Source organism: Gobius niger (assembly GCF_951799975.1).
Source record: "Gobius niger genome assembly, chromosome: 1".
Taxonomy (NCBI): Eukaryota; Metazoa; Chordata; class Actinopteri; order Gobiiformes; family Gobiidae; genus Gobius; species Gobius niger.
This window is the reverse complement of record NC_136852.1, coordinates 2,737,219-2,761,166: the sequence shown is the minus strand read 5'-3', so window position 1 is coordinate 2,761,166 and position 23,948 is coordinate 2,737,219. Positions and strand designations below refer to the sequence as shown.

Here is a 23,948-nt window from a genome sequence, read left to right as displayed (position 1 = left end):
TACTACTGCGACTACTTCGACTACGACAACGACTTCACTATGATGACAGCGACTACTACTACGACTACGACGACGACTACAACTTCTACTACGATGACAGCGACTACTACTACGACTACTACTATTAATACTACGACTACTGCTGCTACGACTCCTTTCAGTCTCATGAACTACTTTTAATATCGTTTTAGTTTGATTTCAGCAGAAATACTTCATCGGCTAAAAGGATTACTTTGTCTCTGCAGTAAATACTACGAGAAGGAGGCGCTGATGCACGACCCGGTGTACGGCTCCATCCTGGCGGCGCTTCTGGGTGAGGACGGTTCAGCGTCGGAACCGAGCGCTCTCTGATACTCGCTCCTGACTGTCATGAATGTTTCTGTCCCGTCAGTGGGCCCCTGTGCGCTGGAATACACCAAACTGAAGACCTCGGACCACTTCTGGACCGACCCCTCGGCCAACGAGCTCGTCCAGAGACACCGCATCCACGGAGCGCACCGCAGCCAGGAGGCCACCCAGGGGAGGAGGCCCGCGCTGGGGGTACGTGTCCGCGAGCACCCACAGGTCCGGAGGAAAACGCACTTGTATCGGACAAGTAAAAATAATGTCAACCAGGGGTCTCATTTATAAAGCTCTCGTTTATAAAGCTAACATTCATAAAGCTAACATTTATAAAGCTAACATTTATAAAGCTCTCAGTTATAAAGCTCTCAGTTATAAAGCTCTCATTTATAAAGCTTACATTTATAAAGCTCTCATTTATAAAGCTAACATTTATAAAGCTAACATTTATAAAGCTCTCGTTTATAAAGCTAACATTTATAAAGCTCTCGTTTATAAAGCTAACATTTATAAAGCTAACATTTATAAAGCTCTCATTTATAAAGCTCTCAGTTATAAAGCTCTCAGTTATAAAGCTCTCATTTATAAAGCTTACATTTATAAAGCTCTCATTTATAAAGCTAACATTTCTAAAGTTCTCATTTCTAAAGTTCTCATTTATAAAGCTAACATTTATAAAGCTAACATTTATAAAGCTAACATTTCTAAAGTTCTCATTTCTAAAGTTCTCATTTCTAAAGTTCTCATTTATAAAGCTACCATTTATAAAGCTCTCATTTATAAAGCTCTCGTTTATAAAGCTAACATTTATAAAGCTAACATTTATAAAGCTACCATTTATAAAGCTAACATTTATAAAGCTCTCATTTATAAAGCTAACATTTAGAAATCTAACATTTATAAAGCTCTCGTTTATAAAGCTAACATTTATAAAGCTAACATTTATAAAGCTCTCGTTTATAAAGCTAACATTTATAAAGCTAACATTTATAAAGCTACCATTTATAAAGCTAACATTTATAAAGCTCTCATTTATAAAGCTAACATTTAGAAATCTAACATTTATAAAGCTCTCGTTTATAAAGCTAACATTTATAAAGCTAACATTTATAAAGCTCTCATTTATAAAGCTAACATTTATAAAGCTACCATTTATAAAGCTAACATTTATAAAGCTCTCATTTATAAAGCTAACATTTAGAAATCTAACATTTATAAAGCTCTCGTTTATAAAGCTAACATTTATAAAGCTAACATTTATAAAGCTAACATTTATAAAGCTAACATTTATAAAGCTAACATTTATAAAGCTAACATTTATAAAGCTAACATTTATAAAGCTCTCATTTATAAAGCTAACATTTATAAAGCTAACATTTATAAAGCTAACATTTATAAAGCTAACATTTAGAAATCTAACATTTATAAAGCTCTCGTTTATAAAGCTAACATTTATAAAGCTAACATTTATGAAGCTCTCATTTCTAAAGTTCTCATTTCTAAAGTTCTCATTTCTAAAGTTCTCATTTCTAAAGTTCTCATTTCTAAAGTTCTCATTTATAAAGCTCTCATTTATAAAGCTCTCATTTATAAAGCTTTCATTTCTAAAGTTCTCATTTATAAAGTTCTCATTTCTAAAGTTCTCATTTATAAAGCTCTCATTTATAAAGCTCTCGTACAAAAGGAGGCCAAACGAACTGTTCTGCGCTATTTGGTGTGTTTATAGAAATCAACCATTCAACCATAGGCTCTGTGTAAAGCTTTTCAATCTTTCGTTTCTATATGTCTGTGTAGGCTCTCAGTCGTACAGGAGTTGTCCATCTTCAGTGAAGGTTCTTGAGTCGCATTCTGTACTCTGTAGTTGAAGGGTCGACTTTACAAACGCTCATGTACGCTCAAGAACACTCCTGCACGGACACGAGTGAGAAGCGGGAGGGATCCCAACAGAACCGTTTTAAACATTGTCTGACCAATGGCTGCTCCGCTTCATGACCAAGACACTAGAAGCCGCCATTGCTCCGCCATTGCTGTAGTACCTCCAAATAGCCGCTAGTCCCCCATTAGAAATCATTACACTTTAGACACGTTAAAAACAATTTTAAAGCCTCGTGCCTAATTTTTGGGAATTTGCTACAGCTCGATATTCCTCCTGTGATAACTCTGGGTTAGGCGCAAATAAAGGGACCAGGCTGGTTTTCGTAAGAAACATTTTAAAAATCTCGTACTAATGAGGGCCAGACTGTTAGCATCGGAGCTGCGCGGCTACGACTGAACTACACGTCATGCGAGGGCGGAGTCTACATTGAAGGTCCCGCCCTTATGCCCTTTTTCGGAACATGCTTTGTCAGAGCTGGGGAGGAGGAGTCTGTAAACCCGCCATGACTTCCCCCTTGAACGTGGTCGTTGTGGCAAACGGGGAGGAGTGAGGAGGAGACGTCTATTATTTTGTACAGTCTATGAGTCTGACCACCTGCAGAGGCCGCGCTGAGGGCGGGTCCAAGGAACAAATCCATTCAGAGATGCTGCGTAATCATCACCTCTCGCTCTCTCTCACCACCCGGACACTGACCTCTCCTCATTCACGCCGCCTGAAGCGAAGCGCTGCCTCATCCTGAAACCCAGACTGCACGTACAGCGAGCTAAAGAAACGGTATCTGAGAGATTTAAAGCGTCTAAAAGGCTCTGCTTTAAGCCTAAAAGTCTAGTTTCAAGAAAGTTTAACAGTGCTTATTACATTAAAAAAAAAATACAGACAAAGCCTTATCAAAAGTGCAGCTTTTCACATCAAAGTAAAGAAACTATAACGATGTGTTGTTGATCGTTTCTAGGGTATTACATGTACTATTTATAGCTCCAGAAACGAAGAATATTTTTGAACAAGATAATCCGTCTATATGAGGAAAATTGTCCTCAGTTTGTTTCCTTCCAGTGAGCTTTCCCTTTCAGATTTGGGAAAATGCCTCAGACAGTGATCATTGTTAAATTCATAAAACTGCGGCGAAAGTGAATCTATTGTAATCTGCACCAGGAGCCCCATAACGCATTGTGCCATTGTGCGGAGGTATCCGGACACGGCTTATGCTGGTGGTGGCGCTGCAGCCGCACTATGGGGCGACTCGTTACATTCTCCCCCAACCCAAAGTCCCACATCAGCATTTCAGCTAAAACGCTAACGTTAGCTTACTGCTATAGAGCTGTGGAGACGGTCACGCTAACATTAGCTTACTGCTATAGAGCTGTGGAGACGGTCACGCTAACGTTAGCTTCCTGCTATAGAGCTGTGGGAGACGGTCACGCAGGAGAGTCAGAGGTTCGAAGTCTTGCTGCTTTAGAGACACTTTTTCCTGCACGTTCCACAAACAGGAAAACTGTCTCTATCAACTGTCCTTCAGCTTCTTAAAATACACAAACATGTCCAGACTTCAGGCTCGGTCTCTGAGGCTGATCCTGCGCTGTCGTGTCGGACATGATTCCAGCTTCGAGAAAGTTTAGTTTTGGTTGTAGCTACAGAGGCGCCTGCGCCAGCTTCAGCAGAGGAGACGGCGCCTCATGAGGCTCATTTTGCCTAAACCGCGGGCGCCGTAATCCACCGCGGTAAAATATTTTTTCAAAAACAAGACGGTAATTATTATTGTCAACATTTTTACCGGGGTTTACCGCTACACCGGTAACCGTGACATCCCTAGTCCTTATATGGTGAAATGGAGGCGTGCAGAGGGCGGGGCCTCCAGGTGGAATCGGACAGAGGGTTTCATAATTCCCTTTTTTTTCTCCGTACGTGAAGTTTGAGTTTCGCTCCTACGGACTCTTATAGGCGGAGTCTCACGCACAGTTCTTTCAATGACACCCCCGCCGCATCTGGGGTTTCTGCAGTCGGTCAGCAACCCCAGATCTCAGTCTTTGAGCTCATAGTGTTGCTGAACCTCGTCCAAAACACCAGTAAACTGTGCCGCGAAACAAGACTGAAAGTGAGAATCAGCTGAGAGGCCGAGGGAGCCGTCCATGTATCTTAACACGGTTCTTTTGTTCCTATTTTAGGCCTCATTTAAAATTAACTCTCCCTTTTTCATTCTGCCACTTCTTAATAATTTACCAGTGCAGTTTTGTCATCGAGAAGTTGAAATTCGCCCAAGAAAATGTGCCCGACTAAACGATAACTTCTCTCCAAAGAAGTGCCTTTATGTAACCTCCCCAAGATTTCTCAGTCCTGGCCTGAGTTTGCAGAGTTTGCTCGTCAGTGGGTGGAAGCCTTTTCTCGCTGTGTGGGTCGAGTTGCGAAAAGTTCTTTGTAAAGGTTTTTTTTTTTTTTCTCCTCTTCCGCGTTATTTCTCCTCCAGATTCGAAAGCGGCAGTCGAGCGGCAGCATGTCGGAGGACCGGTTCGCGGCGTCGGCGAGAGAGTACGTGGAGTCGCTGCATCAGAACTCCAGGACGCACCTCCTCTACGGGAAGAACAACGTGCTGGTGCAACCGGTGAGGACAGGCGGAGGTGGAGGGAGGCGGAGGCGGAGGTGGAGGTGGAGGTGGAGGGAGGTGGAGGTGGAGGTGGAGGTGGAGGTGGAGGTGGAGGTGGAGGGAGGTGGAGGTGGAGGCGGTGTGGGTGTGTGCAGAGGAGGGACCGGGGAGAAGGTGCTGAGGTTAGAGACAGACAGGTTAGTCGAGGTGAGATCAGTGGATGTAGAGGAGCAGATGGAGCCATTTTTGGCAGTAGTTTGAGTATCATTATTTAGAATCAGAGGTGTTTGAGTGGCCAAAATATACTCTTAATATACTTTTAAAAATATGTAAAATTGTGGATTGCACCTTCAGTTTTCGTTGCATCACAATGTATTACAATGACGTAGATCTTTATTTGCTCCGTTTGAAACGTAAATGCATAATTAGGGCAAAAAGATCTATTTGATTTAAACATGGAGTTGTTGAGTCAAATTGATTCATATTTTCAGAAGATTGATTCATTTAGATTTTTTGATAAATAAAATACAAAATACAATCACGGTGTTTTATCATGCTGAATAGTGTTGCTGTTTACATGTTCATTTCGACTAAGAGTTACCTCTTGTTGTTTCATGAGCTCAGTCCAAATACAGTATTTGTAATTTGTTTTCAAATCAATGACAAACTTTTAAGTTTTTTACAGTGATTGTGTTTTTCAAGGTTTGTTGATGTTCTTTACCTAAAAACTATGAACATGTATTTTTATATTTACAGTCAACAGTCATTCTGTGAGGGAAAAAAATCGGAAATCGATTTTTTTACTATAGGCTATATATATATATATCTAAGATTTTTTGGGGGATGAAATTTACCCAGCTCTACACGTAATACTGTCGTGAGTAACACCACATGGCATTAAAAGTCCTTTATTATTATGCCAAAATGAAGGCCTTAAAGGAATAGGCCACCGTTTTTACATACTGAGATATGTTCTTACCTCACTTTAGTCGTGTTAATATATCCCCGTCTGGTCTTTGTCCGTGCGCTCTGTCACGCAAACGCAGCACATACGCAGCCTCCCAGTAACTCCTAAAGGTTATTGACGGAAGTGAGCGGGGGAAGTCTTTAGGAGTTACTGCGCGGACGTTTTGCTCCTCGTATCATTACGCCACACAATATAGTCCCCCTTTTTATCTGCTTATAAAATCGACATGTTACATTTCTGTGTAAATATACTTCGCATGAAAACACTTCACGTAACTTTATTTAAATAGGGAACACGTGGAAGAGCTTGGTAGCTTCTATCGTGAGCTTTTTTAGAGCTATATGACATGTGGGAGAGGCTGCGTATGTGCTCCGTTTGCGTGACAGAGCGCACGGACAAAGACCAGACGGGGATATATTAACTCGACTAAAGTGAGGTAAGAACATATCTCAGTAAGTAAAAACGGTGGCCTATTCCTTTAAAAGTCATTAAAAGGCTCCCAGCTCTTAGAGCCTGAACACACTCAAAGACATTTACAGTAAAGTCAGACTGAGGCGAGTGAGAGGAGACTGAGCAGAGTTTTAAAATGTTAAAATTAAGTATTTTCCTCCCCTACATGTTCCTCCATGTCCTAATGTGTAGAAGCTCAGACCTGTTCACCACAACTGCCTCACAAAGCTGTTACTTCAGGTCTGAAGTGCCGTCATGCACGAGCTTAATATAGAAGCTGCAGATACGCATATGACCTGAGGTGGCAGTAGTGAGTATAAAAATGACCAACTTGCATCTTGTCTCTTTAAACCCGCAGAGGCGCTGGACACTTCCTACTATAAACACTCTAACAACAAGTCAAATGGATTTAACTGATCAGAAAATCATTTTAGTTGTGCAGAAGTTTAGAAATAATTGAGAATGAAATTGCAGATTATTTGAATTGTGGGAAAGTTTAAAAGCTGCTCTGATTCCGCAGAATTTGCTTGATTTTGCATGAATAGTTACGATCGCTACATAGGGACTGAGGAATATATAATCCTTCGCTCAAAATTCACCTCATTCCCGTTTGACTGAGTATTTACAAATCTTACAAAATGAAATAATCCAAGACTTTTTGCATCTGTGGAATTTAAACATATTGTAATGGCCTTAAAAAGCATTAGGCTTGACGTGCTGCCACCTGTCGATATTGAACATGTTTTACTCGGTGGTTCTCAGTCTCGTGTCATCTGGTCTATTTAAAACGCTGCCTCCTGATTCCTGTGACTGTGGGCGGTGTGACTGGTCCGACTGTTATGAAATTCATTTTGTCTTTGGCGTCTTCAGCACGAGTTTGTAAGATCAGAGCTTCCCGTCTCATCTTGTTTGGCAGAACAACCCGGATGGGGCTGATCCTCTGCCCACAGCCTGTTCTGAACACGCTCCTGATCAAACACAGCTCTGGAGGCGTCATTCAGAAACGCTTCAGTCAACACGCACATCAAAAGTTTCAAAAGCCCCTTAACTCCCAGCTGAACCGAGAGCATTTTCTCCAGTTTGGCTTTACCCCAATCCAAAAGCTTCTGGAAAAAAGGTGTGAAAATAGCAACAAAACTGAGACGAAAACGATGATGAAGATGTGACAAAAAAGTGAGAAAACTTTGACAAAATATTTATGAAAAAGTGGCAAAAATGACCAAAAAAAATGACAAAAATGTGATAGAAAATTGACAAAAAGTTGACGAAAAAATGACAAAAATGTGACATAAAAATTACAAAAATGTGATAAAAAAGTTACAAAAAATGATAAAAATTTGAAAAAATAAATTTCTAAAAATTGACGAAAAAATTACAAAAATGTGAAAAAAAAATGACAAAAATGTGACAAAAAAATGACAAAAATGTGATAAAAAAGTTACAAAAATGATAAAAATTTGACAAAAAAATGACAAAATATTGACGAAAAAATGACAAAAAATAACAAAAATGTGATAGAAAATTGACAAAAAGTTGACGAAAAAATAACAAAAATGTGACAAAAAAATGACAAAAATGTGACAAAAAAGTTACAAAAAATGATAAAAAATTGACAAAAAAATTACAAAAAATTGACGAAAAAATGACAAAAAAATTACAAAAATGTGATAGAAAATTGACGAAAAAATGACAAAAAAATTACAAAAATGTGATAGAAAATTGACAAAAAGTTGACGAAAAAATAACAAAAATGTGACAAAAAATGACAAAAATGTGACAAAAAAATGACAAAAATGTGATAAAAAAGTTACAAAAAATGATAAAAAATGGACAAAAAAATTACAAAAAATTGACGAAAAAATGACAAAAAAATGACAAAAATGTGACAAAAAATGACAAAAATGTGACAAAAAAATGACAAAAATGTGATAGAAAATTGACAAAAAGTTGATGACGAAATGACCCAAAAAAAGTGACAAAAAATTACAAAAAAGTGACAAAAATGTGACAAACATTTGATACAAATGTGACCAAAAAATAACAAAAATTAGACCAAAAAATTACCCCAAAAATTACAAAAATGTGACCAAAAAATTACAAAAATGTGACAAAAAAATTACAAAAATGTGACAAAAAATGTGATAAAAAAAGTTACAAAAAAAAGATAAAAATTTGACCCAAAAAATTACAAACATTTGACGAAAAATTACAAAAAAGTTACAAAAAAGTTATAAAAATGAGTTGAATACCCAACAAAAAAATGATGGGAAAAAAATTTGAAGACGTGAGGAAAAAGATCCTCTCGGTTCAGGCGGGAGTTAAGAGGTTAAAGTATCTGGTACTTTCTTTCTGAGTACTTGACTTCATTTTTCTTGAGTAAAAGTACTGGTCATGTATTACTTCGGTAAAACCTAAGAGTTTCACTCGACGAGGAAGCCGCAAAGTTATTTTTCATGACGCTTATTTTAACATATTTCTACTTTCTTCTTTGAATACTCACTACGTGGAAGTGGAAGCTAGAATTCACTGTTCTATCGTGTGTCATCCCCACAGCTGCCTCTAGAGGGAGCTCCAAGCCCAGTGTGTAACCCTGTCTTACTGTCTTTCCCGAACATAGACACTAATTCAAACCATAAAACGTGAAATATCAAGGCTGAGGTGCCAAACGAACGTGTTAAGCCTCAATTATGCAGGATTATGCACTTTAAAAGCCTGAATAGTACATGTTCTTAGAAACAGCCACATTATGTAACGCGGAGAGACAGAGTTGTGCCAAAGGGATCCATTCAATTGAAACAGATCCACAGGAAAAATTCAAATCCGACAGGTTTGTGGCACATTTCGTTTTATGAAGCGAGCTAAGCGGCCGTTAGCGTCGAAAGGAAGATTCATGGGATTCGTTATGAAACATTGGAGCGGCTCATTCGAGTCCGTTTCCATCTTTGCGTCCACAAACTTGATTTTTGTGTTTCCAGAAGAAGGAGATGGAGGTGCTGAGGGGGTACCTGTCCCTGCATCAGTCGGGGGAGAACCTCACGCTGAAGTGGACCCCGAACCAGCTCATCAACGGGACGCTGGGAGACTGCGACCTGGAGAAGAGGTGCGCACTTTAACCCCTTCACCAAACACAGCTTTACCCAAATCGAAAACGCTTACAGGCCAGTGTCACGCCTCATTTGAAAAGCTGAGACCTACACAACAGGTCGAAGAATTTTCCTCGCGTTGTTGTCACGTTTTCATCTTGTTTTTATCACTTTTTTGTTGCCAGTGTCACGGCTTATTTTGTCGCCTGTTTTGCTGTGTTTTTGTTGCTTTTTTGTTGCTTTGTCATCCTTTTTTGTTGCCTCTTTTGCTGCTTGTTTTGTCGCAATTTTGGTTGTGTTTTAGTTGCTTTTTTGTTGCTTCATTATCCTTTTTGTTGTCTGTTTTGCTGCTTATTTCGTAACCATTTTGTTGCTTTTTCATCGCTTTTTTTTGCCTGCTTTGTTGCCTTTTTTGCTGTGTTTTTGTTGCTTTTTTGTTGCTTTGTCATCCTTTTTTGCTGTGTTTTTGTCGCCTGTTTGGTTGTGTTTTTGTTGCGTTTTTGTTGCTTCATCATCCTTTTTGTTGTCTGTTTTGCCGTGTTTTTGTCGCCTGTTTTGCCGTGTTTTTGTCGCCTGTTTTGCCGTGTTTTTGTCGCCTGTTTGGTTGTGTTTTTGTTGCTTTTTTGTTGCTTCATCATCCTTTTTGTTGTCTGTTTTGCTGCTTATTTTGTAACCATTTTGTTGCTTTTTCATCGCTTTTTTTGCCTGCTTTGTCGTCCTTTTTTGCTGTGTTTTTGTCGCCTGTTTTGTTCTGTGTTTGACGTGTTTTGTAGCCCTTATGTTGCTTTTTCATCGCTTTTTTGTTGTCTGTTTTGCGTTATTGTCCCTTTCTTTTGTTGTGTCTCTATTTTGACAAAAAAAATTTCAAGCAGCTTTAAGATTTGGGTAAAGCTGAACTGGAGAAAAAGTGCTTGGTTAACCCCTTAACTCCCGCCTGAACCGAGCACATTTTCTCCAGTTTGGCTTTACCCCAATCCAAACGCTTCTGGAAAAAAGGTGTGAAAATAGCAACAAAACTGAGAAGAAAAAAATTATGGAAATGTGACAAAAAAGTGACAAAAATTGATGAAAAAGTGGCAAAAATGTCACAAAAATGTCACAAGAAATTGACAAAAATGTCACAAAAATTTGATAAAAATTTGATAAAAAAAGGACAAAAAAATGTGACAAAAAATGACAAAAAATGTAACAAAAAATGTGACAAAAAATGACAAAAAAATGACACAAATTTGATTAAAAAAATGAAGAAAAAATTACAAAAATGTGACAAAATATGACAAAAATATGACAAAAAAATGACGAAAAATGTGACAAAAATGTGACAAAAAATGACAAAAAATGACAAAAAAAAATGACAAAAAATGTGACAAAAAAATGACAAAAAATGTGACAAAAAATGACAAAAAAATGACACAAATTTGATTAAAAAAATGACGAAAAAATGACAAAAATATGTCAAAAATGTGATAAAAATTTGACCAAGAAAATTACAAAAATTTGACAAGAAATGAAAAAAAAGTGATACAAAATGACACAAATTTGATTAAAAAAATTACCAAAAAAATGGCCTAAATGAGTTGAATACCCAACCAAAAATGAATGAAAAAAATCTGATGATGTGAGGAAAAAGATCCTCTCGGTTCAGGCGGGAGTTAAGAGGTTAAGGAGGTGAATGGACCAGTCACATGGTAACGGGACACTAAGCTGACATGTCTCTCTTGTGGTTGTAGTATTTACTGGGACTACGCGCTGACCGTTCCCCTGCGTCAGATCGTCTGCCTGCACTGCCACCAGAGACGTGAGTTCTCCGTCTTACACTCATGTTTACGAGGGTCACAGTGGACACGGCTGGACGGGAGGTTTCGTGTTGTGGACATGTGTGTTCCAGTCGTGAACACGCTGTGGTCGAGAGGTGTTTTTTTCTAACGCCCACTCTCTCATCGAGCTGTAACGTGCATTTCATCATCACTCCAAAATCCCCCCTTGTGGCCCTGTTCCTGACCGCAGATTGATTTTATTGTGGGCGGAGGCTTCAGGGAAATGGGGAATGTGTTGAAAAAAGAAAGGTTCCTTTTCCAGAACACCTGGCAAAAAAAAAAAAAATGCCTTTAAGTAAAGAAATTTAACCAGAAAAGGAACTAATAATAAACCTGAACAAGTGTCTCAACGAAAAAACTAACAAAAGTCTCAAAAAGACCAGCCACAGGTGAAAATAAAATGAAAAACCAGCCGCCCTGAGCAGGTGAGGTGCAGCAGTCACATCAGGCCTATGTGAGCGCGGAGATACAGCTCCATATGCACATGAGCAGGACGCATTTACTTAAAGTTTAGCCTGGGCCTGTTCAAGAGGCGACGCGAGGGCGAACAATTAAATCTGACCCGCATCTTATTTTCCATAAAAAAATGTTTTGGCATTATCCGCCACGACGCTCCGCTTTGCGTAGCTGTGTTTATGCGGCTCCATCACCTCAGAGCAGATGAAATGTAAACATGGCTCTGCAAACCGGGGAAAAACGGCTAAACTACTGAAGAATTATAAAATTTATACGAAGACAAGAGGCTGATCGTTGGACGGACTGGCAGATCTGACCAAACCAAAGCACAAGGACACTCGTGCGTCGTGTTTTCGGACTTTTTCACGGATCATCCTGGAGGAGCAGGACCTTCACGGTCCTCGGCAGGTGGACGTGTTTCCTTCTTTATCAGTACAAAGGCCTGATCAGTGACTTTAAGGTAAGAACTTTAGTTTGGGATGTGTTTACAAAGTGGGTGATGAAGCTGATGTAGCCTGAGTTTGGGGAAACTGCCCCGGGCTGGCACGAGTGTTCAACCGGTCAACACGTGTGTTAAACCTGCTGTCTTGACTCTAACTTAGCCAAATAATATCAGAACAATTCATTTGACAGGTAAATGTTTGCTTCCTTTCTCCTTTCACTCAATTTGATCTGCATTTGTGGGAAATATAAAGATACAAGCGCAGAGATGTTTGTTTGCGATGGTCGCAGTGAAGAGGCTGAAGCTGAATAAATGATCAGTGAACATGAGCATCATCCCATAATAAGAGCCTAAATCACTCAGTTTTTCATAAAGCACCAGGTCTGGCAGGAGCAGCGGCTCAGGTGCTTAGATAGGCCCCCCTCCCCTGTTCGAATGTGTCCCCCCCACCTACGAAACGCTTCTGACACCAATAAACGTTCCACGCATCGCCAGACACTTTCCTTTTCTTCTCTCCCGACTGGAAGACGCATCACTTCACCTGGACTATCAGCCAATCACAGCTCGCTGCACGCTGGTATCATCCTGTCTGAAACCTTTGCCACGGACTCACAACCCCCCTAATAACCACACACTCACATTCATACACCTTCAGATTAATACTCAATCATGCAGTTGTGACATCAATAAAGCGCAATCCATTAAAGATGGAGTGGGATTCTGACCCACTGTGAGCTTTACATACTGATCCACCACAGTTCCTAAATCAAGGAAGCCGATCTACTTCCGCACAACTAGCTTTACTGAGACTGGTTTAACATTTAGAACTTCCGTCGTCCTTCTGTTCTGGTTCTGGTCCCTGTGCTCACCCTCCGGTCTCTCCCCTGTGTGTTTTAGCGGACTGCGGAGGAACCCTGGTCCTGGTCAGTCAGGATGGCATTCAGCGGCCGCCCCTGCTCTTCCCTCCGGGGGGACACCTCCTGGCCTTCCTGTCCTGCCTGGAGACGGGGCTTCTGCCGCGGGGGCAGCTCGAGCCGCCGCTGTGGTCCCAGAAAGGAAAGGTACGGACCACAATCAGCCAGTGAAAGCTGTGGGTGGATGACGAGGTAAACATCACGTGACTGGTTCCGGAAGTCACATTCACATTCATTTGTAATAACCTGGACAGATTGGCACTAGTAGTTCATGTTCTGCAGCTTTTTTACCATGTTACCGTGTTATTCTCTCATCAAAAATATACCAGACGTCATGTTTGAGGGACTTACACATCTTTGAGTACTCTTAGAATTCCCCCCAGTGGTAGTTTTTAGCAAAGCTCCTCCAGAGGTCCTGCATATCCAGATTATGCTTTCCTCACCTCTCCGTCTCAGCTTAAGCTTCTCTTTGCGGAGTAAAACCCTCGCCATAGCTTCCCTACAGCCACATGAGTCTAGGTACTTATTGTGGTACTTGTTGTGGTGCTTACAGTGGTAAATACTAGTAATAATAGTGGTAATTCTAGGTACTTATTGTGGTACTTAAAGGATACTATAGTGAGAATTACAAGTTATATACTTCGAGATACAGTGGTGACTCTTAGTAATGAAGGTTGTACTTCTTGTTTTCCTTAATGCTGTTTTATGTTGTTTTATAGTCACACAATCCTAGAAATTACTTCTGTTTGTAGAAGTACCTCATTTACTACCTATGAATTGCTGCTGTAGCATCCTTGAATTGCCAGTAAGTACCATAGATGTATCAACTACTAGAAACTATCACTTAAAATACCAATGTAAATAGAAGTGCTTCATTACTAAGAGTTACCCATGTATCTCTTAGTAATGAGAGATACAGGGGTAACTCTGTGACTCCCTAACCCCAATTACTAGTAATTACCACTTTTAGTACCACAGACTTACCGGCCCGTAATGTAAAGTGTTACCAGATACGGATTCAAACAGGCTTGAAATTATTACCAAATGCATAAAACGCCCTCTTTCAAATAATGGACGTTGTAATGTGTTAAATGTGTTTGTAACTCAATTATTTGGTCACAAAGAGACTCAGACAGTCATCAGATTGGACACATCAGTGCTGAAAGGCTTTGGGGAGATTCCCGCCTGAGCTCATGTCGACAGTCCAAGTTTAAAAACTTTGAACATTATTACATTTTAGAGAACTCTTAAAGCAGCACTAAGTAACTTGTTTACCTTAATAAATCCTTTCCGTGGTGCCTCTGGGGGTGATACAAGTGTTAATGTGATGATTGGGGGGTCTTTCATCTCCCCCTGGTGTCTCTGGCCAGAAAACCACAATTGCAACTGGAATGGAATCACGAAGAAGAAGCTAACAGGCTAGCGGGCAAAGCTAACTGCTTACAGCTAGGTTTGAGTGAAAAAAAATGATCTCCATTGTGTAATTGGATGTACAATATCCCTCTGTCCCTTTGTCTTTTCTGTCAGCGTAGGATTTACTCTCACGGACAATGAATAAGTGAAAAAATGCAACTTGCTACGTCACCTGCAGTGGCGCTTATGGCCTCCAGGGGCACGAGTTACTTAGTACTGCTTTAACCTCTTAACTCCCGCCTGAACCGAGAGCATTTTCTCCAGTTCAGCTTTACCCAAATCCTGTAGGCCAGTGTAACGCCTCATTTGAAAGCTAAGATCTACAAACATCATCTGAATGGATCTTTTTCCTCACGTCATCAGATTTTTTTTCCATCAGGTTTTTGAGGGGGGTTCAGCTCATTTTTGTAACTTTTTTGTAAATGTTTTTATCACTTTTTGTCACATTTGTCCTTTTGTTGTAAATTTTTTGTCAATTTTTTGTCAAATATTTATCACATTTTTGCCACTTTTACATCATTTTTTCATCATTTTTTCGTCATTTTTTAAATAATTTTTTTGGTCCTTTTTTTGTAATTTTTTGCCACTTTTTCATCATTTTTTGTAAATTTTTTGTAATTTTTTTGTCACATTTTTGTCATTTTTTCGTATTTTTTTTTGTCAATTTTTGTCCATTTTTTGTCATTTTTTTGTCATTTTTAAATATTTTTTTTGTCCTTTTTTGTCAATTTTTGCCACTTTTTAATAATTTTTTGTCAATTTTTTGTCATATTTTTGTCAAATTTTTGTCATTTTTTCTTAATTATTTTGTCAATTTTTTGTCAAATATTTATGACATTTTTGCCACTTTTTCATTATTTTTTCGTCAATTTTTTGTCCATTTTTCGTCACGTTTGTCAATTTCTGTCATTTTTTTGTCATTTTTTATCTAAGTTTTCTCACTTTTTTGTCACATCTTCATCATTGTTTTCGTCTCAGTTTGAGTTGGCGCATTCAGTTGCCTTATGTACGAAATGCGCATTATAAACAAAGTTGCCTTGCCTATTTTCTCACCTTTTTTCCAGAAGCTTTTGGATTGGGGTAAAGCCAAACAGCTTCAGGTGGGAGTTAAGGGGTTAAAAAAACATGTCAAACGAAGCGCGACTGCAGCTTCACCGTGGCCTTGTGTTGAACTCTCTCTCTCGTGTCTTTCAGGGGAAGGTGTTTCCGAAGCTCCGGAAGCGAAGCAGCGCGGCGCGTCTGCTGGATCAGGACCGGCCCGGAGACGAGGAGACGGCCGCCGACTACGTGTTTCGAATCGTGTACCCGGGATACCGCTACGACGCCAGTGAGTGACCGGGACTAAAGCTGTGCTAAGCCAATGGGAAACTAGGACTAGACAGGGGCTAAACTGGGACCAAATAAAGAAGAAACGAATATGTGCAAAGCCAGTATCGGTTCAGGCATTTATCCCGTCCGTTTGGGAGCTGTGGCACTATTGCAAAGTAGTTAAGATTTGCCTGAGGTGTAGTTTAGACTCCCCTGCATTGGATTTCAGCGAGTAAAAACTCAAACTGCGCTGAAGGAGAGATCCGCTCCACCGTTGAGTTAATTCTCTTCAGCCCAAACTTTGAAACTTGTCTTAGTTTTGCTACTTTTCGAAAGATCGCCGCAAGTGAAAGCAACTCACTTCGCTCCGATTTAAGCTTGTATAACCGAGTTTCCCGCGCAGAAACCCCGACTGCCTTTCTCACCCACAGCGACGGTCGACTTATGAACAAAGTAATCCCAATGTGTCCAAACTTATAAACAGCATTTCGGAAGTTGCAGGCCACAGTGAGGGCATTCGCTGCGACTCTGGAGACATGTCACCGCTCACGAATACAGCACACGCAGCAGCGGTGGGAACGACTGCCGCCTTTAGCCATGAATTTATAAAGTTATGTGTCAAAATTGTTTAAAAACAGATAGAAAATGTACGTAAGATTATGATTATACCGTAAATTCTGTAATACTGGCCTGTATTCCACTAACGGCCGGGTCTCTGACAGAGGCCGGGTCTCTAACATAGGCCGGGTCTCTGACAGAGGCCGGGTTCGCGGCTGGCGGAGGCAAATTAAAGCCGGTCTCTAAAACAGGCCAGGGGTTTTTATTAGAAACTATAGCGGTAGAAATATTCCCCATGTTAGGAATTTTTCTCATACTGGTGTAAATGAAAACTCGCGTGCAGGAAGTAAACAAACGGGAACCCGGGCCGATGGGGACGCTGCGGAGGAGCTGATCCGAGCGTAACTTTCACACAGATTTAGCCACTTTTCAAACCTCCTGTGACGATATTTGGAAACAGGACAAACAACAAATGTCGTGTGACCCTCCAGGGTTTAATAAAGTCACCATTGCGTCTTCAAAGCACGTCCAGCTGCTCCGTGTGCAGGTCAGTCTCACGCCTCAAAATAACTCCTCCCATCAGCGCGAGCGTCTCGTCTTCTCTCGGGTCAGTCTCATGATCGATCACAAACACAAACGCTCCGTCTAAACTCGCCTTTTACACAAGATAACAACAAATAATCCGCGGTAAAAACGAAACAGAAACTTGCAGTGACACTGATGTCAAAGCTCCGCTAACAGCAACGAAACACTTCCTGTTGTCCCGACAAAATAAAAGGTGTCAATGTTCCAGCCGCTGGGAGAGGGTTTGAAATGTTAATTAATAAATGAACCTAATATCTTAGGTGCAAATGGACACAAATCTCGTTTTTCTTAGTTTTCATGGTCGTCCGTTTTGCTGAAATAGAAATAAAGGCCTGTCTCTAATTGTGGCCTGGTTCCAATAAAGGCCTGGTCCTGGATGTCCTTGAGTAAATAAAGGCCCCTGCCTATATTAGAGCATTTACAGTAGTTCTGCCTGTATCCGAGTGGGTAAGATTGGCGATTGTTTTTGATCGGTGAGTGTTTTCTCGTTAATGTCTTGTGTCCGGGGCAGTCACCATAAACTACCACCACGTGACGGGCAGCCGCGCCCCTTCGCTGGACGACGACGAGGAAGAGGACGACCGGCTCAATGCCATGATCTCAATGATCTGCTCACGGAACCTCACGCACCAAACTGTGCACCAAGGTTACAACCGCACCAACAAAACCCCCCTCCCCCCCCGACATTCACCCCCAGCATCTGCACCGACAACCAGCCCCATTTCCCTCCAACTAAAGCTCCTTTAGACCTTAACCAAACCGCATTTCTCTTACCCATAACGTACATGAAGCTAGTTTTACCTGACCACGCCCATTTTCACCCATTGCCCTGACTCTTCACTTTCTGGCAGTGTTCGAAAGTCCACCCTCGACCCTCATTGACAACAAAGTGCTCCATTATAGTCGGCTCTAATTGTACTGCCACTGATCATGTGACTTTGACGCTTGGGTCATGTGATCAGCGGCCAACAGAATAAGTGAATACATGTACTATTAACCTCTTAACTCCCGCCTGAACCGAGAGGATCTTTTTCCTCACGTCATCAGATTTTTTTTCCATCATTTTTTTGTTGGGTATTCAACTCATTTTTGTAAGTTTTTATAATTTTTTGTCACATTTTTGTCATTTTTTTGTCAAATTTTTGTCAATGTTTTTTGTCACATTTTGTAATTTTTTGGTCATTTTTTGGTCACATTTTTGTCATTTTTTGGTCACATTTTTGTCATTTTTTCGACAATTTTTTGTTAATTTATTGTGACATTTTTGTGACATTTTTGCCACTTTTTCATCAATTTTTCGTCACTTTTTTGTCAATGTTTTCTCACTTTTTTGTCACATTTCCATCATTGTTCACAGAGACGAAAACTATGATGAAGATGTGACAAAAAAGTGAGAAAACTTTAACAAAAAAAAAATGACAAAAATGTGACAAAAAATGACAAAAATGTGACAAAAATGGATAAAAAATGACAAAAAATTGATAAAAAACGAACGAAAAATGTGACAAAAAATGACCCAAAAAAATGACAAAAATGTGATAAAAATTTGACCAAAAAAATGACAAAAATATGACAAAAAATGTGACAAAATGTGACAAAAAATGACAAAATGTTGATAAAAAACTGACGATAAAATGACAAAAATGTGATAAAAATTTGACAAAAAAATGGACAAAAATTTGACAAAAAAGACAAAAATGTGATAAAAAATTGACAAAAAATGACAAAAAATTGATTAAAAAAATGACTAAAAAATGACAAAAAATGACACAAAAAATGACAGAAAACTTACAAAAAACTTACCCAACAAAAAAATGATGGAAAAAAATCTGATGACGTGAAGAAAAAGATCCTCTCGGTTCAGGCGGGAGTTAAGAGGTTAAGAAGTCAATTCTGTTCAGTATATGGTTTAGTTACAAACTGTTTGTTGGGGAACCAGGACAGGTTTGTTCACTAATTTAGTACATCTTGCAATATCACCAGACGACCCAGTCTCTCTGAAGGACATTAGATTGTGGGCACTCGTAACATAAGGACACTTGTGGAAACGCACTGTAGGGAATAGTGTGGACATTCGGACACAGCCTCAGACTCCATTTGATTCCCACCTCCTGCACTGACCGCGCCCCTCTTGATCTAACCCTGTCTTCATCAGTTAGCCACATCATTCCTAACACGGACACCACTGACTCCATCCTTCTCCTCATCACTCTCTCCTGCTCTCTGTCACTGATGGTTTCCTCTCCATCCTCTTTCCTCCTCTGCACACGCTCCTCTCCCCGTCCAGAGGTGGAAAGATCGAGCTTTCAAGTAGATCACGGCTCAAACCAGCTGAAACGTTCCACTTCTGAGCTGCACTGTTCTAGTAGTGGCAGTGTTGGCAGTGTTAGCAGTGTGTCTTCCACCTCTGGTCCTCTCCGTCTGCTCCATGTGCTGCTCTGTGCTGCTGTCCACAAACTCAACAGTATCAAAGGCATGGAGGTCTTCAAGAGCTGTTTTCAGTTTGTGCTGTTGTAAACTGGAAGAGGCGGCGCTGATCCACAAAACACAGAAATACTAAGTGCTTAGGGAGTGAGGGTCAGGTAGTTTTGTAAGGAAAGTGCTCTTTGGTGTTTTGGGGGATGGAGGCTCGGAATGAAAATTAAAAGGCTCTTCTTACTTCAAAATCCTCTGTTTACCTGATATAAAGCCTCAAGGCTTTTTCTCGAGAAAGGCTCGTCGTTGTCAATGTGTGTGGAAGACTCCAGCAGTACTTTTTAGATATTTTGAAAGTCATTTATCCATAACAATAAAGGAAGAAGTGAAGGGCCTATCTCACTTGGAGACTCGAGTTGCTGCCAGTCATGGAAATGTCTACGAGACGTCCCCTGGAGATCAGGCGAGGAAGTCTCGGTGAAAACGAAGAGGTTTGATTTCAGTGAAGGCTTGAGTGGAGACTTGAAACAGTCTCCATGTGGTCTCTGAGTGGTCTACGCAGTCTCAAACATTACTGTTTGTTGTCCTCAAGGTGGGAAAAGTTTCTGTGAAATCCCTGCAATGTCTCAGAGACGTGTCGGATACCAAGGAGATCTTAAAGAGGGGGTATTATGCTTTTTTCAGTCCCATAGCACCAGTCTATATCACACTACAATGATGACAAACCTTCTGTTGGTCTGTAAATGCAGTAAATTAGAATAACTGCCTTGTATAAAATGTCTCTCTCAAAATGGCTGTAGTGAATGTCTTGAAATAGGCCTCTGTCTCTTTAAGAACCTCTGTCCCTTTCCGACACGCCCCCTCCACACGCTGTCTGTGGCATCAGTGGGGAGGGGGTTCTGCTGAGGAGCAGTGGTTGGTTACTCGGCTGGTGACGAAAGCTCGGAGGCGTCTCCAGGAGGTGGGGGCGTTCCTAGGAGGACTCAGGCAAACCTATCCCTAAAATGGCCGCCATCAGAGTTTTTACAGATTACTCAAAAATACGTGAATGTGCCAAGGCAACACTTCAGGCATGTTTTTAATGAGGGAATGACATAATAAAAGCTTGAAAAAGTCCATTTAGCATAACACCCCCACTTTAAAGATTTTCATAGACTCCAACTTTTTGAGATGTCCTTGGTTTCCGACAGGTCTCTGAGACATTGCAGCGATGTCACAGAAGCTTCCCCCGGCTTGAGGACAACAAATAGTAATCACAACACAACTGCTTGAGACAGTGTAGACCTCTTGGAGACCATGCGGGGACTCCGCTCGAACCTGTTTGTTTTCACCTTGAATACCTGGAGTCTCGCCTTATCTCCAGGGTATGTATTGGAGACATAATAATAATGCATTGGTTTTATAGAGCGCTTTTCTGGACACTCAAAGATGCTTTACATTGCACTATTCATTCACTCCACACTCGGTGGTGGTAAGCTACTATTGTCTCCGTGTCCAGCAGCATCAAGAGTCTCCAACTAGTCTCCAGGCCGGTGAAATTGTATGTGCGTAATCAGTCTGAGTTGCGGTGATGTAGGAATTTGCTCCTTTATAAAACCAGCAGACTTGTTTTGATACAGACGGACCGAGCGTTTCTCTGGTTGCTCGATGTGTCTGTCAATCACTTCTCGTCCATCAGAACTGGACGAGATGACTCCGGGTCCCAGAGCAGTCGTCGTATTGAGTTGGAAAGCGTGTAGTCTGGCTGATACATTCAAGTCTTTCAGTCCAACGTTATTGCAGTCCAGCTTCAGAGCAGCGTCTGACTTTATCAGACCGAGCGTTTCCTAATAAACTGCGGACAGTCGCTCAGGACGTCGCTCTGGGCTGACGGACGGGGCTGGATCGATGATCTGGGACTCGCCTCTCACTGATCCACCGCTGATGTGGATCAATGGAGGAGCGGCGGGGCAGAGAGGTTACACTTTACTGTCCCCAGAGGAAAACGTGGCCCATCCTTCACTGTCCGATGGTCGTTTGGCGGCACTGACGGTCACGGGAAAGCTGTTAATTACCGAGTTTTGCTCCATGTCGGGGAGAAGTCGGATGGCCTTTTCTCAATTCATCAAAGACGGAGAGTGTTTTGGTGGGGGGGGGGTTTAGATGAGCGAATATCACAAGCCCAAAAAGCATATATACACAGAATGGCGACTTATTGTTTCCGGTCTGGAAGTCCTATGAGACGATCCTCTTGTTTGGAAACGTCCGTTGAGAAATCCATGCATTATGAGTTGCTAAAAAGTAGTACAGAAGAGCAGAGAGGTGAAATTAATGTAGAAACTTTGCGAAAAGAAGGAAGTACAGTCGTTCTCGCTCTGCATTAACCTCTTAACTCCCGCCTGAACCGAGAGGATCTTTTTCCTCACGTTACCAGGTTTTTTTACATCATTTTTTTGTTGGGTGTTCAACTTATTTTTGTAACTTTCTTGTCATTTTTTCTCACATTTTGTCTTTTTTTTTTTTTTTGTAAAATTTTTGTAATTTTTTGGGGTCAAATTGTAATCACATTTTTGTAATTTTTTTGTCACATTTTAGTCATTTTTTCGTCAATTATTTTATCAAACTTTTGTCATGTTTTTGTCACATTTTTGTCATTTTTTCGTCCATTTTTTGTCACTTTTTTGTAAAATTTTTGTAGTTTTTTTTGTCAAATTTTAATCCAATTTTTGTAATTTTTTTGTCACATTTTGTAAATTTTTTGTCATTTTTTCGTACTTTTTTTAATCACATTTTTGTCACATTTTTATCACATTTTTGTAAATTTTTTGTAGTTTTTTTGTCATATTTTTGTCATTTTTTCGTCAATTTTTTGTCACTTTTTTGTCAATGTTTTTTTTGTCAAGGCAACTTTTTTTTTTGTCAAGGCAAGGCAACTTTATTTACACCGCGCATTTCGTACACAACGCAACTCAATGCACCTTGTCAAATCAAATTTTTGTAATTTTTTTGTCACATTTTTGTCATTTTTTTTGTCAAATTTTTATCACATTTTTGTTACATTTTTTGTCATTTTTTGTCAATTTCTTGCGACATTTTTGTGACATTTTTGCCACTTTTTCATCCATTTTTTGTCACTTTTTTGTCACATTTCCATCATTGTTTTCATCTCAGTTCTGTTGCTATTTTCACACCTTTTTTCCAGAAGCTTTTGGACTGGGGTAAAGCCAAACTGGAGAAAATGTGCTCGGTTCAGGCGGGAGTTCAGGGCTTAACTGATATGAACGTAGCCCTAAATGGACTTGAAATGATCTCAAGTGGCCTGTCCTGCTCCACTCCCCACTGGAGCATTGGTGATCGATGTTAACAGATTTGTTGATGCGATTCTCACTAAACAATAGAGTCTAAAAGATCACTAGTCGCTGATGAAGCTTCTTGAGTTGACAGACAAAAAGTACAATGGAAAATCTTCTATAACTGAGAGCTAAAGGGCCTGGAAACTAGTTGGAGATTACAGATTATTGCACGTAGACTTTACAGCAGGTTTTCTTCATTGTCAAAAGACCAAGGGCCGGACCCTCCACTTGAAGTAAATCATCACTTTCTATTATGCCAGTGTTGTACATCATATACACTGAAAAAAATATCCATCTTAAATTAGATAAATGACTTAAAATCGCTTGAATAAAGGGTTTTTTATGTTAAATTTGAGTTTGAACGAATCTAAGATCAGATAAAAACACCAATGGAACAAATAGAAATCCCACTGGAAATCAAACAAATTAACTTTTCTGTAAAAAATATTTATTTTTCACTTGAAATTATACAAAATAATCTGAATTAAGAAAAAAAACGTGTGCTTGTTCTGTTGGCAAGAATAGGTTTTATCTGCTCTAAGGCCAGACCAAATCCACTCAATCTTTAGATTTTACCTCTTAATTCAAGTAGATTAAAGTCATTTCTTAGTATTCTTAGAGTATTCCTTTAGCATTATGGACTATAAGGGTGCTCTGCTAAGACATTTTAAGGAATTGACAGTATTTTTCACATTCCTAGAGTACTTTAACAGGCATTTGATCTCTGGTTTGGGTCATAATATTCCTCAAAATCATCTCGAGGGCCAGAGTTTGATGATGGAGCCTGACGTTGCCCCTGCTTTACAGTCTCGTTGTACAGTCTGATGATGGAGGAGTCATGTGCACAATAAATCCGAGTTGCGGTGAGTTAGGCACAGATTCGATTTTTGTCATTTTTTGTCACATTTTTGTCATTTTTCCGTCCATTTTTTAATCAAATTTTGTCTTTTTTTTTTTCACATTTTTGTCATTTTTTCGTCCATTTTTTAATCAAATTTCTGTCATTTTTTGTCAAATCTTTATCACATTTTTGTCACATTTTCGTAATTTTTTGTCACATTTTTGTAATTTTTTTGTCACATTTTTGTCATTTTTTTGTTACATTTTTGTCACATTTTCGTAATTTTTTGTCACATTTTTGTAATTTTTTTGTCACATTTTTGTAATTTTTTTGTCACATTTTTGTCATTTTTTGACAATTTCTCGCGACATTTTTGCCACTTTTTCATCCATTTTTTGTCACTTTTTTGTCACATTTTTGTCAATGTTTTCTCACTTTTTTGTCACATTTCCATCATTGTTTTCGTCTCAGTTCTGTTGCTATTTTCACACCTTTTTTTCCTGAAGCTTTTAGACTGGGGTAAAGCCAAACTGGAGAAAACGTGCTCGGTTCAGGCGGGAGTTCAGGGCTT

At 39.9% G+C, this 23,948-nt stretch overlaps 1 protein-coding gene across 3 annotated transcripts in view; it reads left to right on the top strand.

Moving 5' to 3' along the window:
• Positions 1-23,948, top strand: part of sgsm2 (small G protein signaling modulator 2) — a 91,716-nt gene that overhangs the window by 42,225 nt on the left and 25,543 nt on the right. For 2 of the 3 annotated variants that reach the window (XM_079573703.1, XM_079573702.1), the window contains exons 4-11: positions 246-313; positions 392-540; positions 4,680-4,814; positions 9,189-9,313; positions 11,027-11,094; positions 12,909-13,072; positions 15,533-15,665; positions 17,301-17,435. In XM_079573703.1, coding sequence (XP_079429829.1) covers positions 246-313; positions 392-540; positions 4,680-4,814; positions 9,189-9,313; positions 11,027-11,094; positions 12,909-13,072; positions 15,533-15,665; positions 17,301-17,435 — 977 coding nt within the window. The remainder of the gene's footprint in view (positions 1-245; positions 314-391; positions 541-4,679; positions 4,815-9,188; positions 9,314-11,026; positions 11,095-12,908; positions 13,073-15,532; positions 15,666-17,300; positions 17,436-23,948) is intronic. The other variant, XM_079573704.1, reaches the window with a different exon arrangement.